This window comes from Scyliorhinus torazame, chromosome 18, assembly GCF_047496885.1.
Source record: "Scyliorhinus torazame isolate Kashiwa2021f chromosome 18, sScyTor2.1, whole genome shotgun sequence".
NCBI lineage: Eukaryota > Metazoa > Chordata > Chondrichthyes > Carcharhiniformes > Scyliorhinidae > Scyliorhinus > Scyliorhinus torazame.
The window spans coordinates 63,950,748-63,966,917 of NC_092724.1; the positions used below are offsets into that span (position 1 = coordinate 63,950,748).

A 16,170-nucleotide genomic window follows, 5' to 3' on the forward strand; every position below is an offset into this window, starting at 1 on the left:
TGTGAATGTGAGACTGGGGGAGCGGAGCTTTCTGAGCCCCAGGCGGGCCCGGGGAATGGCCCCGCCGTTAGCGGGGGGCGGGCGGGGGTGTGCAGAGTAACCTCCAACCGGGGCCCCGCCGTTACTGTGGGCAGCAGGGGGGCGGGGTGGTGCAGAGTAACCTCCAACCACTGTCTGAATCATCCATTCGTTTTATAATTTGATTCCTATCACATCTAAAGAAGGCCTGAATCCCGGGGAGAAAAACATCAAACTGTTTCAGTAAATGCGCATTATCCCTGGGAAGAGCGAAATTAATTCATCTGCCATCCTGGTCCATAGTTCTTCCCAGTTACCATGACAACGGATTAAATGGTGTTTCACTCAGATTGTTTAAAGTGGGACATTGCTGCAGCAACATTGATGTTTGATGAAAAAAAATTCCCATGGGTCTTGTGAATGGAGGTTAATTTCCCGGTTCTCTAATTTACAACAAACCTCTTCCAGGAAATACACAGATATCTCGGACCCGGAAAAGTTGGATATCTGTTGGATATCTCATATCCTCCATCGCATGTTTTCCGATTTTTATCCATCTTCCCATTGAGTTTGGTAAAATCGGATTTCTACACATTTCCTGATTCTCTTCAAACGCCCCTGGGAATTCGTGGATTGCGTGAGATAAACAAATAATTTGTTCATAGCAAATAGACACGACCTCTCCTTGTGACAATTTGATTTAAATTCATCAGCATTTGACCATCTCAGTGTCCATCATGTTGTCGTTTCTCGATTAAATGTTCAACTTTGAAAGCCAGAAAATGAACGGAACTGTCCACACAAGAGACATGACGGTAAGACTGATGTTGATCAAAACAACAATTTCCAACATATGTGGACCACAATATGATTCATTGTTTAACGTGTGACATCTGATCTTAAAAGGTGAGGGAACTTGGATTCCTGGTGACATTACAGAAACTGACAAGTCCTCACTGTTTATTGAAATATTCCAGGACGTACCAAACCCAAACTGGTGAATGGAAGTAGTCCCTGTGCGGGGAGACTGGAGATTTGCTGGAGTGGAACCTGCGGCACAGTTTGCGATTATCGCTTGTTCTGGTCGTCAGCGAATGCGGAAGTGGTTTGTAAGATGCTGGACTGTGGCTTTGCGGTGGAAACGCCGCTTCACTCTCACTTTGGACAAGGATCGGGACCTGTTATTGGTCCAAAGGACTGCGGACACCAGCGGGACGTTGCAGTAATCTGTTCAGGTAAGAATCCAATAATTCTGGAAACGAACGGGTTACCGACAAAACCGGCTCAAGATAGCGGCAGCTCAAGATAGCGGCAGATTAGAATAACTCCCATCTTCAAAGAGAGGAGGCGCTCTAACAGTTTTTGGGAATATTTCGATCTCTTTCAGGATGAAAATACAGAATTTTCCGTGAGTGATCCATTCGGTACATTGAATAAACTCGGTTTGTTCTCACTGGAACGACGGAGGTTGAGGGGTGACCTGATAGAGGTCTACAAAATTATGAGGGGCATAGACAGAGAGGATAGTCAGAAGCATTTTCCCAGAGCAGAGGGACATTGGCTGAAATGCCCATTCGGAAATTCCTTTCAGTTCTATTACATTGCAGACAGAATCGCCAAACAGGACTGACAGACGCAATGTTCACTTTCCTCTCAAAGTGAAATTGTTTGACCAGAGCAGAGTCAGTTTCACACACTGACTAGGCTGGCATTGGCTGCATCTGCCCTGAGGGATCTTTTGTTTGGGTTGCAATGGCTCCCGGTGCCGAGAGATCTCAATAAATCCCTGAATAACCTATATCCTGTTTAATGATCTCTAATATTATCTCCAATTGATGAAGCTATCACTGTTTACTGGAATTTATTATACACCCGATCAATGTTTTCTAATCTAACCAATTACTCCACACCAACACATCATGTTTACTGTTCATTAAATTTACTCTCTTTATATTCACAACCAAGACCTGAGAATGCTCGAGAGTTCATGGCCTTCAAAATACAATAAAATAGGGAATTGAAGATATTCTCCCTAACGTCCCGTTGCATGGATAAAAAAAGGCTGCTGATTGGCGACTAGTTAACTGGTTTCTGTAGAGAGGGCACAATGGCCGAATGGCCTTCTTCTGTGTTCTAACCATTCCCTCCTTTAATATAATTTCCACCACAATGTAATTGCATCAGAACTCTTCATTCCCTCCGAAATCTAACACATCGGGACAGTGAACCGGCCTCAACTAAAGCTCAAGGATAACAAGGTAGCAAAAGGCCCAAAAGCGTCTTTCAATGACAAGGACAGTGAACAATACATTTTCAGGATATAAATTAAAAACCCAATATCCCTGCAGCATAGAAACATATAACTATGAACATGATTATATTTGAACCGTTCTACATAGTCACCACAGGACATCCTGCGGACCATTAGCAATTCCATCCCGCGAATGGAATGGGAGAATTCAAAGCGCAGCTTTAATGGGGGAAAGACAGTTGGATAATTTCCATATCTTTATTTTACATTGGGCGATACAAAGAACAAAGAAAAGTACAGCACAGGAACAGGCCCTTCGGCCCTCCAAGCCTGTGCCGACCATGCTGCCCATCTAAACTAAAAACTTCCACACTTCCTGGGTCCGTATCTCTCTCTTCCCATCCTATTCATATATTTGACTATCCACTCTGTCTATGCCCCTCCTAGGAGGCCTGTAGTAAACCCCCAACATTGTGACTGCACCCTTCTTATTCCTGATCTCTACCCATATAGCTTTGCTGCCCTCTGAGGTGTTCTCCCATAGTACAGTTCTGATATTCTCCCTAACCAGTAGCACAACTCCACCACCCCTTTAACATCCCCCTCTATACTGCCTGAAACATATAAATCCTGGAATTGAGTGAGAAATTAAGAACATTCTGCGGAGTATGTTATGGACAATTGGATCTAAGGCAGCAACACCCAACGTTTAGCACCAGGATTTGATGAATCTAAGGTTCAATGTTTCAGGAAAACCAGGATATTTGGGACATTTGAAAGCAAATGGAATCTACTGATCATGCAAACAGAATATGCATTTGGTCAAGCCGCAGCTGTGGAGAGAAAGAGTAAACGTGAAGTTGATGACTTTTTATCATCACAAAAGCAATATTCAGGACAGCACTGTTAATGGGTAACCATCCCTGGAGTTGGAGGGTAGCAATGTTCAAATGGAGCATCTCCAATACCACTTTTCAAGGGCAGAGGACTCCTGAGGGATAAAGTGTTTATGGTTCTGGGGAGGTGGAAATGCTTTGGGATTACTTGGGCCATGACACGATGAGGACTGGGAATGAGAGTGAACAGAGGGGCAACCTGCTGGTCTTCGCCATCTCAATATCATTGTTACTTTGGTCATCGTGTTGTGAAGTCACATTGCACAGGGCTCGCTCACATCAGGAAGTGAATATGGAAAACTGCTTGGATCTGATGTGAACGATCTGTCCGTTCATGAGATCCCTGGTCTTTTTAGAAGAATCAATGTGTCGCTTAGGGGACATGTCAAAAACTGTGTTTGCTAGATCACACTGACGGCCACGAGAAAATGTGATTTAAATAAGTGATATTACCAAGGAGCATTTAGTCACTTAATTACCGAGAAATGGGAGTAGTGTGGGGAGTGGATGATCGTTATTTGACTCGAAACGAGTGAAACTTGGGACTAATCGTGGAAAAGTATGAATGAGCAGATGCATATTAATTCATAAATAATTTGCATTTTATGATTTATTCTTCTTCAGGCCGCAGAAATGCTCGGCTAGAAGGTGGTGTGTCCCGATGCTCAGGCAGACTGGAGATTCTGTATGCTGAAAACTGGGAAACAGTGTGTGACCGTCATTGGGATTTGAATAACGCCAACGTGGTCTGTGCCCAGCTTGACTGTGGGGTCGCAGTGCCCGTGCCCCGAGGGGTTTGGTTTGGAGAGGGCACTGGGCCTATATGGAGGAATCGGTTTGAATGTAATGGCAATGAGACAAGTCTGATGGATTGTCCTCTTTCTGCAGCAACTCAACACGAGTGTACCCACAGGAGCGATGTCAGGGTGATTTGCTCCAGTGAGTAAAAACTTACTGAAAAGAAACCTACTTCTTCCGCAAAAATATTAGCATTGTGCTTCTCTAAAATGACCAGATCTAAATTTCTCCTGTTTCACTATTCTTCTTCTACATCTGGTCTAATGGCACAGATTATCCACAGCTATTTGTAAATTCATGAGTTTTGATTTTAAAATGTTCTTGTAGAACAAGCAGAAATGTAGCGGATACGAGTTTCACTGGAACATTTATGTAACATACATACACACATAATAGTTAGAAGCAGTAGTAGGCCAAGCAGCCCATCGAGCCTGCTCTGCCATTTAACAAGATCCTGGCTGATCAGATTGTAAACTCAACCCCACATTATTGCCTGTCACATAACATTTCATCTCCTTGTTAATCAAGAATCTATCTTGCCCAGTTTAACAAAAATCAAAGCTGCTACTTCAACTGCCTTTTGAAGAAGACCCAACCTTCTTAGAGAAGAAAATCTCCTAATCTCTGAATTAAGTGAGTGAACCCCTATTTTTAAATAATGACCGCTGTTTCTAGATTCTCCCAGAAGAGGAAACATCCTCTCCACATCCATCCTGTCAATACCCCTCAGGATCTTAAACGTTTTGATCAGGTCGCCTCTGATTCTTGGGATCTCCAGTGACTACAACCTTAAACTCTCCAACCTTTCCTCAACTCAATAATCCTGCACTGTCTCACTGCCAATTCACAACACTCTCGACCACTGCGACTCAAAAATCAAGGGCGCCTACCGTTCCATCCCCTGACCGCACATTGGGAAATCAGACCAGAAGACGGTGCACCTTCTCCCGGCATACAAGCAGAAACTCAAACGGGACAATCCAGCTAAGAAGGTTGTGCAGTGCTGGTCCGAGGAAACAGAAGAGCTCTTACGTGACTGCCTAGAGAGAGTGGACTGGTCCATATTTAAGAACTTAGTGACCAACTTAAATGAGTATGCCACCACCGTCACAGACTTCATCAGCAAATGTGTGGACGACTGCATGCCAAAGAAAGCAATATGTACGTTCCCCAACCGGAAACCATGGCTCAATCACAAGATTGGCTCCCTACTGAAGGACAGATCTGAGGCACTCAAGTCAAACGACTCTGACCTATACAAGAAATCCAGGTACGACCTCCGCAAAGCCATCCGAGATGCCAAGAGAGTATATCAAACCAAGCTAGAGTCACAGACAGACTCCCGGCGATTGTGGCAAGGATTAAAGAACATAACGAGTGACAAAGCCAAGCCGAGCAGTATCCCCGGCAGTGGCGCACCCCTCCCCCACAAACTCAATGCATTCTATGCTCGGTTCGAGCAGGTAACCAACAATCAGCTGTCGACTGCCCCAGCAGACCATAACTCACCCATACCCACCATCACAGTTTCTGAAGTCAGACCGGCCTTTCTGAAAGTGAAACCTCAGAAGGCGACGGGCCTGGGCGAGATCCCTGGTCGTGCACTCAGAGCCTGCACAGACAAGCTGGCAGAGGTGTTCGCGGACATCTTTAACCTGTCCCTACTCCACTCCGAGGTCCCCACCTGCTTCAAGAAGACAACCATCACACCGGTGCCAAAGAAGAACCAGGCAACGTGCTTCAATGACGACCGTCCGATGGCCCTGACTTCAGTCGTAATGAACTGCTTCGAGAGGTTGATCATGAAGCAATCTGCACATTCTCCCTGTGTCTGCATGGGTTTCCTCCGGGTGCTCTGGTTTCCTCCTACAGTCCAATGATGTGCAGGTTAGGTGGATTGGCCATGCTAAATTTCCCTTAGTGTCCAAAATTCCCCTTAGTGTTGGGTGGGGTAACAGAGTTATGGGATATGGTGGAGGTGTGCGGTTGGGTAGGGTGCTCTTTCCATGAGCCATTGCAGATTCGATGGGCCGAATGGCCTCCTTCTGCACTGTAAATGCTATGAATTCTACAATCAGTAAGAATGAACAATAACAGCTCCTCCACAATAGTCCTCAATACCGGGGTCCCGCAAGGCTGCTTACTTAGCCCCCTACTCTACTCCCTGTACATTCACGACTGCGTGGCAAAATTTGGTTCCAACTCCATCTACAAGTTTGCTGACGATATGACCATAGTGGGCCGGATCTCGAATAACGATGAGTCAGAATACAGGAGGGAGATAAAGAACCTAGTGGAGTGGTGCAGCGACAACAATCTTGCCCTCAATGCCAGCAAAACTAAAAATTAACTTCAGCAAGCAATGTACTGTACACACCCCTGTCAGCATCAACGGGGCCGAGGTGGAGATGCTTAGCAGTTTCAAATTCCTAGGGGTGCACATCTCCAAAACTCTGTCCTGGTCCACTCACGTCATCGCTACCACCAAGAAAGCACAACAGCGCCTATACTTCCTCAGGAAACTAAGGAAATTCGGCATGTCCACATTAACTCTTACCAACTTTTACACATGCACCATAGAAAGCATCCTATCTGGCTGCATCACAGCCTGGTATGGCAACTGCTTGGCCCAGGACCGCAAGAAACTTCAGAGAGTCGTGAACACCACCCAGTCCATCACACGAATCTGCCTCCCTTCCATTGACTCCATTTACACCTCCAGCTGCCTGGGGAAAGCGGGGAGCATAATCAAAGACCCCTTCCACCCAGCTTACTCACTCCTCCAACTTCTTCCATCGGGCAGGACATACAGAAGTTTGAGAACATGCACGAACAGACTCAAAAACAGCTTCATCCCCATTGTTACCAGATTCCTAAATGACCCTCTTATGGACTGACCTCATTAAAACTGCACCCTGTATGCTTCATCTGATGCCGGTGCTTATGTCATTACATTGTATACTTTGTGTTGCCCTACTATGTATTTTCCTTTATTCCCCTTTCTTCCCATGTACTTAATGATCTGTTGAGTTGCTCGCAGAAAAATACTTTTTACTGTACGTCGGTACACGTGACAATAAACAAATCCAATCCAATCCACGGTTCATGGACAGAAGATTCATTTATTCACCACCAACTCATTAACAATTGGTTATGTTGATTAAACAAATATTGGTATAATTGGCCAATTGAAAGCCTTTGATACACCGAAACATAGAATTTCAACAGTGCACAAGGAGACCATTCGGCCCATCAAGTCGACACTTTGAACAAGCACGCTACCTCAGCCCTATCCCACAACCCCACCTAGCCTGAACATCTTTGGAGACTAAGGGGCAATTTAGCATGGCCAATCCACCTAACCTGCACAGGAGGAAACCAGAGCATCCATAGGAAACCCCTGCAGTCACGAGGAGAATGTGCAAACACCACACAGACAGTCACCCAAGGCCAGAATCGAACCAGCGTCTTTAGCACTGTGAGCCAGCAGTGACGTTTACCTTCAACTTTCAGGCAGACACATAGCAACATAGAAAATAGAAGAATGAGAAATCCATTCTACCCTTCGAGTCTGCTCAGCCATTTATTATGATCATGGCTGATCATCAAGTTCAATACTCCAATCACCCTTCCCCCCCTCCCATATCCGTGGGTCCCGTTAGCCCCACAAGCTATATGTAATTTCTTCTTGAAGTTACAAAACATTTTGGCTTCAAGTACTTTCTGTAGTAGCGAATTCCATAGATTCCCCACTCTCTGGGTGAAGAAACTTCTCGTCACCTCAGTCCTAAAGGTTTTTCACCTTATCCTCAAATTCTAACCTCTAATTCTGGATTCCCCCACATTCGGGAACATTCTTTCTGAATCGACCCTGTCTAATCCTGTTAGAATTTTATATGTTTCTATGAGATCCCCTCTCACTCTTCTAAACTCCAATGAATATAATCCTATTCAACTGAGTCTCTCCTCATATGACAGTCCTGCTGTCCAAGGAATCCGCCTGGTAAACCTTCACTGACCTGCTTCCATAGCAAGAACATCCTTCCTCAGATAAGGACACCAAAACTGCACACAATACCCCAGGAGCAGCCTCCTCAATGCTGTACACAATCGCAATAAAATATCTCTGTTCCTATACTCAAATCCGCTCGCTATGAAGGCCAACATATAACTTGCCTTCTTTACTGCCTGCTTTTCCTGCGTGCTTACTTTCAGGTAATGAAAGTTTCCAAACACATGAAAGATTATGATTGCATTGAGATAGAGTAGAAAATGCAAATACAGAATCTGTAGAGACGTTTTTTTTACATTTAGGATTGTTTAATCATAACCGGGGAAGTTGACATCCCTGGACAATGTCACAGACTTTGACTCTTTCTGCCCAAGGACAAGTACTGGATTCCAGTGTATTCTGGGATGGCTGTAATCCAGCACTTTTTTGTGCAATCAGCCAAGGAGAAGATTGGAATTCTGTATTTTGAATCCCTGCAGTGTACTCCTTATATCTGACATGATGTGGAATATGTCCACATTGACAAGAATATGGCACCCAACAGCTATTGAAGATTCAGCTATTAATCTGAATCGGCTTGATCGAGACTTAACTCAGTTTGCCTGTCTTTGAACCATGTCATTTGAAAACTTTATCTAACAAAATCTATTAACCAAATTTTGTTCGCTCCACCTCGTTAAACAACAGTTATCTTGGGGAACAAGTGTAGAGATTCCAGATTTCCATTTTCCTTTTTGTTACAAGATGCTTCTTAAATACAGCTCTAAATTCAAGTATTTCAGCTGTTTCGTAATCTGCCCTACCTCCATCATAATATGGTGGTGATATTTGCTGGTGATTGCATAATGTTCAGCTCCATTCACCATTCTTCAGATAAGAAGACAATCCATCCCCACTTGCAGCAAGATCTGAACATCATCTTGACTTAAAACTGATAGATCGCAAATTGTAATAATCGCTTATTGTCACAAGTAGGCTTCAATGAAGTCGCTGTGAAAAGCCCCTAGTCACCACATTCCGGCGCCTGTTCGGGGAGGCGGGTATGGGAATTGAACCCGCGCTGCTGGCACTGTTCTGCATTACAAGCCCACTGTGTTAATTAGATTCACGCTAAATAAGAATGAAACAATCACCATCATAAAAATTAAGACATCTAAGCACCTTCTCTTGACAGGAATTGGTCTTTGTTCTGTTCACTATCAAAGCATGTGTCATTATTGACCAGAAATTTAACATTAACAAGTTGCATCAATGCCTTGGCCAACAGAGCAGGTCAGATGCTACTGATTTTGCAATGATCCCCATTTGCCTCGATAGATGCAGCTGCAAACAATACTTAACAATTTCATTTTGACTCAGGACAAGACAATCCGTTGGAATCCTCTCCATCCTGTAGTTGTACAGTTGGCAGTAGATATGTCTGCCTGTTATTTACAATGGTTCCAAACTCTGGAAATCCTACTCGAACAGCATTGGAGGAGAACATGCTTCAAGGAAGTCACTCGGTGCAATTGGTGAGGACGACCCACACCCAAATTCTCAAAGGAAAATGGGGAGGAAAATACATTGCAACCCAACAGCAATGTCACACCTATAGAAATAATAAATTACCGTCTCCTTGTTATGAAATTCTCCGAGTATATTTCCTATGTTTGCATTAGTAATTGTTTTTAACATTTTAAACCCCTTTCTTGAATAAATTTTAACTCAAATGTCTACAAGTTTGAGGGGCATGGACAGGGTGAATAGGGAACACCTGTTCCCCTTAGCTGAAGGGTCGGTTAGGAGGGGACACAAGTTCAAGGTGAGGGGCACAAAGTTTTGGGGATTTGAGGGAAACCTTTTTATCCAGAGGGTAGTGATGGTCTGGAACACACTGCCTGGAAGGGTGGTAGAGGCAGGTCCCCTCACATTTTAAAAAGTACCCGGATGAGCATGTGGCAATTCGAGGCTATGGAACAAGTGCTGGCAAATGGGATTAGGTAGGCAGGCCAGGTGCCTTTCTTGGGCAGTGCAGATTCAGTGGGCTGAAGGGCCTTTTTTGCAACGTATTTTTCTATGATTTTGTGATTCTGTCTTGTAAGGCAAATTCTCCTGTAATTTACCTCTTTCAGTGACAGGCGGCAGAGACTCGGGTTCAATTTCGGCTTTCGCTCATTGTATTTGCAGTTTCTCCCTTTCTTTCCGTGTCTGCCTGGGTTTCCTCCGGGTGCTCCGGTTTCTTCCCACAGTCCAAACATGTTAGGTCAGGTGGATTGACCTTGCTAAATAACCCCTTAGTTTCGAAAGATGAGCAGGTTAGGTGGGGTTATGGCACAGTAGCACAGTTGCTTCACAGCTCCAGGGTCCCAGGTTCGATTCCTGGCTTGGGCCACTGTCTGTGCGGACTCTGCATGTTCTCCCCGTGTCTGCATGGGTTTCCTCTGGGCACTCTGATTCCTCCCGAAGTCCCTAAAGATGTGCTGTTAGATTAAGTGGACATTCCAAATTCTCCCTCTGTGTCCCCAAACAGGCGCCGGAATGTGGCGACTAGGTAGCTTTTCACAGTAACTTCATTGCAGTGTTAATGAAACGTGTAGCAATAAAGATCATTAAGGTAGAGCCCTGTAGAGATTCTATGAACCATTCAGGTCAATCTGGGATATCGTTTCTTCAAGGTCGCTGATTCATCTCTGAGGTTCTTTGTACAAAATACACAACAGTTTTAAATTGCAAGTTTGTAAAGAAATGTAAAACAATATACATTGTCTTGTTTGTGTTATCAGACAACTTCATCATTGAGCCTGATTATTTTAAAACTATTTTGAAGGGCAGCACGGTAGCACAGTGGATAGCATTGTGGTTTCACAGTGCCAGGGTCCCTGGTTTGATTCCCCGCTGGGTCACTGTCTGTGTGGAGTCTGCACGTTCTCCGCGTGTCTGCGTGCGTTTCCTCCGGGTGCTCCGGTTTCCTCCCAGTCCAAAGACGTGCAGGTTAGGTGGTTTGACTATACTAAATTGCCCTTAGTGTCCAAAAAGGTTTGGAGGGATTATTGGGTTATGGGGATAGGGTGGAAGTGAAGGCTTAAGTGGGTCGGTGCAGACTCGATGGGCTGAATGGCCTCCTTCTGCACTGTATGTTCTATGAAGGGGTGATTTGCGTAAATGACGGATATGGGTCAGTGATGGATACGGGTTTATGTATTTCCCTACAGATTTTACTCTGCCCAATATTTATAACACAGGTCCGCAAATATCTTTCAAAAATGTAACTTATTGAAAAATAAATGCTGGAGAGAATCTCCCAGAGACTTTTTGCCAACTATCACAGAATCTTTCATCATTGAAATTAATCATCATTGTCCGGGAGTTATTGAATTGTAAAGTTTCCTGTTTTACTTCAAATTCACAATTGTTTTCAATTCGTTTCTTTTTGCAGATGGAAGTTGGCCGCTAAGATTGACGAATGGGGAAAGTCGGTGTGATGGGCGAGTGGAGATTCACAAGGGCAGCTGGGGCAGAGTGCAGGACAGCCTGTGGGACCAGAATGATGCTGACGTCGTCTGCAGACAGCTGGACTGCGGCTCCGCGATCGCAGCGTCTAACTCCTCAAAGTACGGAGAGGGTGAAGGGCCAGTGTGGGTGAATGAAGTCCAGTGTAAAGGAAATGAATCGCATCTCCACAACTGCAGCTCATTCACATTCAACTCGACTCTCACTGACAGCACCGCCGTGGGGGTTTTGTGTTCAGGTGATTAAACATTTCACTTTTACAGAAACATAACAGAAATTGCTAATCTGCTGGGAAACGGTAAAATCTTGGTCACTGGTTCCTCAGACTGTTTTTTTTAACTCGGGAGTGAGTGCAGAGAAAGGTAGATTGGGGCAACAGCGACTTTTTATCGCACATTTAATGAAGACACAAATCACAAGGAGCTTCACAGGGGCAGAATCTAAAAGGAAACTGGACACAGGGCCCCCAAATATTCTTGTTCACAGCAGATTATAGACTGGTTTTCTGTTTAACCTGTGAATCTCCCATTTTGAGATCAATTGTATATCGACACCTGCTGCTCCATCCAACATCTTGCTGAGATATCCTGGTTTACTGCCTTCTTTCGGCTGGACCAACAGCCACGGAATAGTTTATTTCATCTTTCTTTTCACACAAACACCAATTACTAACGTGACTGGCAGTTTGGTGACTAATTAAACATCAGTAATTTCCTCATCCCACCAGCCTGTTTGCACAGTGTGGTATGAATGGTTCCTGTTCAGGTATGCCACTTACATTTCCAGATTTACTCAAATTACCGCAAAGGCAGATTTAGTCCTTACAACAGGAAATGGATCAGTGAAACAATGAACATTAGTTTAATCCATTATAATCCTTTGGTCAATATAACCCCAGACCACTGCTCTATATTTACATACAGCATTTTGGAATACAGATGAACAGGGATAATACCTGTAAGTCTACAGTCTGCTTTATGAAGCAGAAGTAAGACATAAGGTGGAGAGGAATTGAAACTCGAAAGGAGCAGTGCCAGCTTGTGAAATCTCTAGTAATATAAACCTGAGACTAGGTCACATAATAATATTTTTACTGTCACCTGTAGGCTTACATTAACACTGCACTGAAGGTACTGTGAAAAGCCCTGAGTCGCCACATTCCGGCCCCTTTTCGGGTACATAGAGGGAGAATTCAGAATGTCCAAATTAGCTAACAACACATCTTTCGGGACTTGTGGGAGGAAACCGGAGCACCCAGAGGAAACCCATGCAGACACAGGGAGAATGTGCAGACTGCACACAGACAGTGACACAAGCCGGGAATCGAACCCTGACACTCTGGAGCTGTGCTACTGTGCTGCCAAAGCATCATCAGGATTTTTTGTCCATTGCTGAAGCTGCCCACCATTCAAATCCTATCCAGGGAGGAAATTGCTGGGGCCTTGACAGTAATCTTTTTATCCTCATTGCCTACAGGTGAAGTTCTGGAGGACTGGAGAGTAGCCAATGTTGTTCCATTGTTTCAGAACGGCAGCAGAGATAATCCAGGAAATTATAGACTGGTGAGCCTTATGTCAGTGGCAGGGAAAGTATTGCAAAAGATTCTTAGAGATAGGATTTACTCACATTTGGAAACAAATGCACTTCTTAGTGATGGACAGCATGGTTTTGTGAAGGGGAGGTCGTGCCTCACTAATTTCATCGAGTTTTTCGAGGAAGTGACAAAGATGACAGATGAGGGAAAGGCAGTACTTCAGAAAAGCCTTTGACAAGGTACCTTATGGTAGATTGGTACAAAAGGCGAAGTTACATGGGATCAGAGGAGGTCTCCACCACAAAACATCCCAGGAAACTGCTCTCTCCAGCTTCATACGACCTCACGCCCAACAAAACGTAACATAAACTCTTGACACCGTTTTTAATATCAAGTTCAGCCTCCCATGCTTCCTCCCTCCCTAACTATAACTCACTTGGCTTCATCTACTCTGTGGAGATTACCCGAAATTCGTATTTCATAAGAACTCGGAGCAGGAGTAGGCTATCTAGCCCCTCAAACCTGCTACGCCATTCAGAATCACGGCTGATCGTTTTATGGACTCAGCTCCACTTTCCCATCTGCTCCCATAATCCTTAATTCCTTTACTGTTCAAAAACGTATCTTTCCCTTAAAACGTTCAACGAGATAGCCTCAACTGCTTCACTGGGCAGCTAATTCCACAGATTCACACCCCTTCGGGTGGAGAAGTTCCTCCTCAACTCAATCCTAAATCTGCTCCCCCTTATTTTGAGGCTATCACCGTTAGTTCTAGTCTCACCCACCAGTGGAAACAACCTCCCTGCTTCTATGTTATCTATTCCCTGCATAATTTTCTATGTTTTTATAAGATCTCCCCTCACTCTTCTAAATTCCAATGTGTATAGTCTCACTCGACTCAGTCTCTCCTCGTAAGCAAATCCTCTCAGTTTCCTTTCCAGTTTCTGCCGAGTCTTACTCCGGCACTCGTGGACCTCTATGTGGTCGATGGGATCGATCTTGTTTGCTCTGGACCCTATTTTCTCTGAACTATCGGCATCCGACTTCGCTTCTTGCCTTCTCAGTTAGCTGATAATATCAACGATGATCTTTCCAGTCTCTGCCTTCTCTCCTTCAGATCTGCTTGATTGCCCCCCTCTCCTCAAATACAAATTGACGCCCTCCCTCCTCACAAGTTACTAACCCATCATCAAGTTGCATCTCCTCTCCAAAGTGCTTGAATAGTGCTGGCGTTTCCCAAGTAATGCTCATCTTTGTGGGAGATGTATGTTAGAATCGCTTGCATCATATTTCCAACCTGACCACAACATGAAAGCAGCTCTTATTGAAGTGGGAAATGGGGAATCCGGGTGACTGTGACAAAGGTAAACACTCCCTTCCAGAAATATTGTAGTCTTTGACAAAGATCAGCATTGAATGCTGGCCCGGCTGCTGTCCATCACAGTCTGGCTGGTTGGGACTGAGCTCATCTAGTTTCATTCTCATCTATCCAATCATAGCAAGGGAATTATGGCTTCAGCGAATTAAATGCTTTCCCATTCCGCTGGCTCACTGTTCATTCTGGTATCTCAAGGATCCATCCCTCACCTCCTCCTATTTACATGATGCCTTCCAGTGACATCATCCGAAAGCACCGCCTCACTTCCTACCTGTGCGCTCACGGAATCGAATATTCCCTCAACTCTACCTCTCTTGTCCTCTCTAATCTCTACAAACTGTCAGAATTTCAATCCGACATTCAATAATGTCTGAGCAGAAAATTGCTACAACCTATAATTGTGGGGACCAAACCCTTTGGCCATTCTCCCCATCACGTTCATTCCCTCGTCTCTGACTCCATTCCTCTCCCTGCTGAATGTCTCTCCAAGCTTGAAGCAGACATCTTGTAACATTGATGTTATATTTCACTCCCAGGGGAATTTCCTTCCACATATCCATCCCATCCTTAAGACTCGCTGTTTCCACCTCCATAACATTGCCTGACCTCACATTTATCCAATCTGCTGCTGAACTCCCGATCATTCGCTCCGTTACGTGTAGTATTGATGATTCCAATTCCGAGCTGGTTTACCTCATTTTTGCCTTTTTAACCATTGAGTTCAGTAGGAGACCCTGCTGCCCATGGCTTACCTGCTACCAAGAGCAACTCACCCATTGCCGGTGAGCTCACTGACCTACATTAGTTTCAGTTAAGTAACCCCTCAGTGATAAAATTATCTCCTTGTTTTCAAATCCTTTTATGCCCTCACCGCTCTATCTCGGCAATTTCCCCCGGCTCGACAATTCCCAATGTGCTCCGTGCTCTGCCAATTCGGGCATCTTGTACTGGTGCCTCCAGTTGCCAAGGCGACAATATCTCGAATTTCCTCCTGAACCTGTCAGCCTCTAAACGTCTCTTTCTTCATTTGACACGTCACACAAAACCTTCCAGTCTGACCAGGCTTTTGATTACCTGAGTTAATATATCCTTCTGTGGTTAGACATCACTGCTGTAAGGCACACTGAGATGGTTCATTAATTTAGCGGCGCTAGATAAATACTGGAGACAATAAATTGCCACAGCCAAATGTAGTGGGAATGCCTGAAATATTTTTCGATTATGTGATGTACAATGATTGGATTGTGAGACGAAGGGAATCCGTATTGAAAGTATAATCCTCCTACATTATTCTCTAACAGGACATGAGCAGATAAGGCTATCAGACGGTGGGACCAGATGCGCTGGCCGAGTGGAGGTTTATCACAATGGGATCTGGGGTAGTATCTGTGCTGATTCCTGGGAGCTGCTGGACGCTGCTGTGGTTTGCAGACAGCTGGATTGTGGACATGCATTGGACCGAGCACTTCCTGCTTCTTGTGGACCAGCCTCAGGCCCAGTTTGGTTGCAAGAACTAAACTGTTTCGGTAATGAATCCTTTCTCTGGGATTGTCCTTCAGCATCTTGGAATAACCACGACTGCGCTCGGAAGAATGTCAACATCATGTGTTCAGGTAAAGATCATTTCAATGGGTTCGTTTTCCCTCAGGCGTCACGAGGTGTCACATGGAAGATATTACACTGCATTATATAGAATGTGCAACAATTTATATTGATACAATGCGCTGTTTGGTCCTTCTGCTGCACATGGGCGTCACTCTGCATTCATAGAATTTACAGTGCAGAAGGAGG

At 44.6% G+C, this 16,170-nt stretch overlaps 1 protein-coding gene across 1 annotated transcript in view; it reads left to right on the forward strand.

Moving 5' to 3' along the window:
• The first annotated feature begins 163 nt into the window (after positions 1 to 163).
• LOC140395260 (scavenger receptor cysteine-rich domain-containing protein DMBT1-like) overlaps positions 164 to 16,170 on the forward strand; it is a 34,495-nt gene continuing 18,488 nt past the window's right edge. Inside the window, exons 1-5 of the mRNA XM_072482828.1 lie at positions 164 to 833; positions 996 to 1,253; positions 3,790 to 4,104; positions 11,394 to 11,705; positions 15,681 to 15,992. Coding sequence (XP_072338929.1) covers positions 1,133 to 1,253; positions 3,790 to 4,104; positions 11,394 to 11,705; positions 15,681 to 15,992 — 1,060 coding nt within the window. The 5' untranslated portion in view covers positions 164 to 833; positions 996 to 1,132. The remainder of the gene's footprint in view (positions 834 to 995; positions 1,254 to 3,789; positions 4,105 to 11,393; positions 11,706 to 15,680; positions 15,993 to 16,170) is intronic.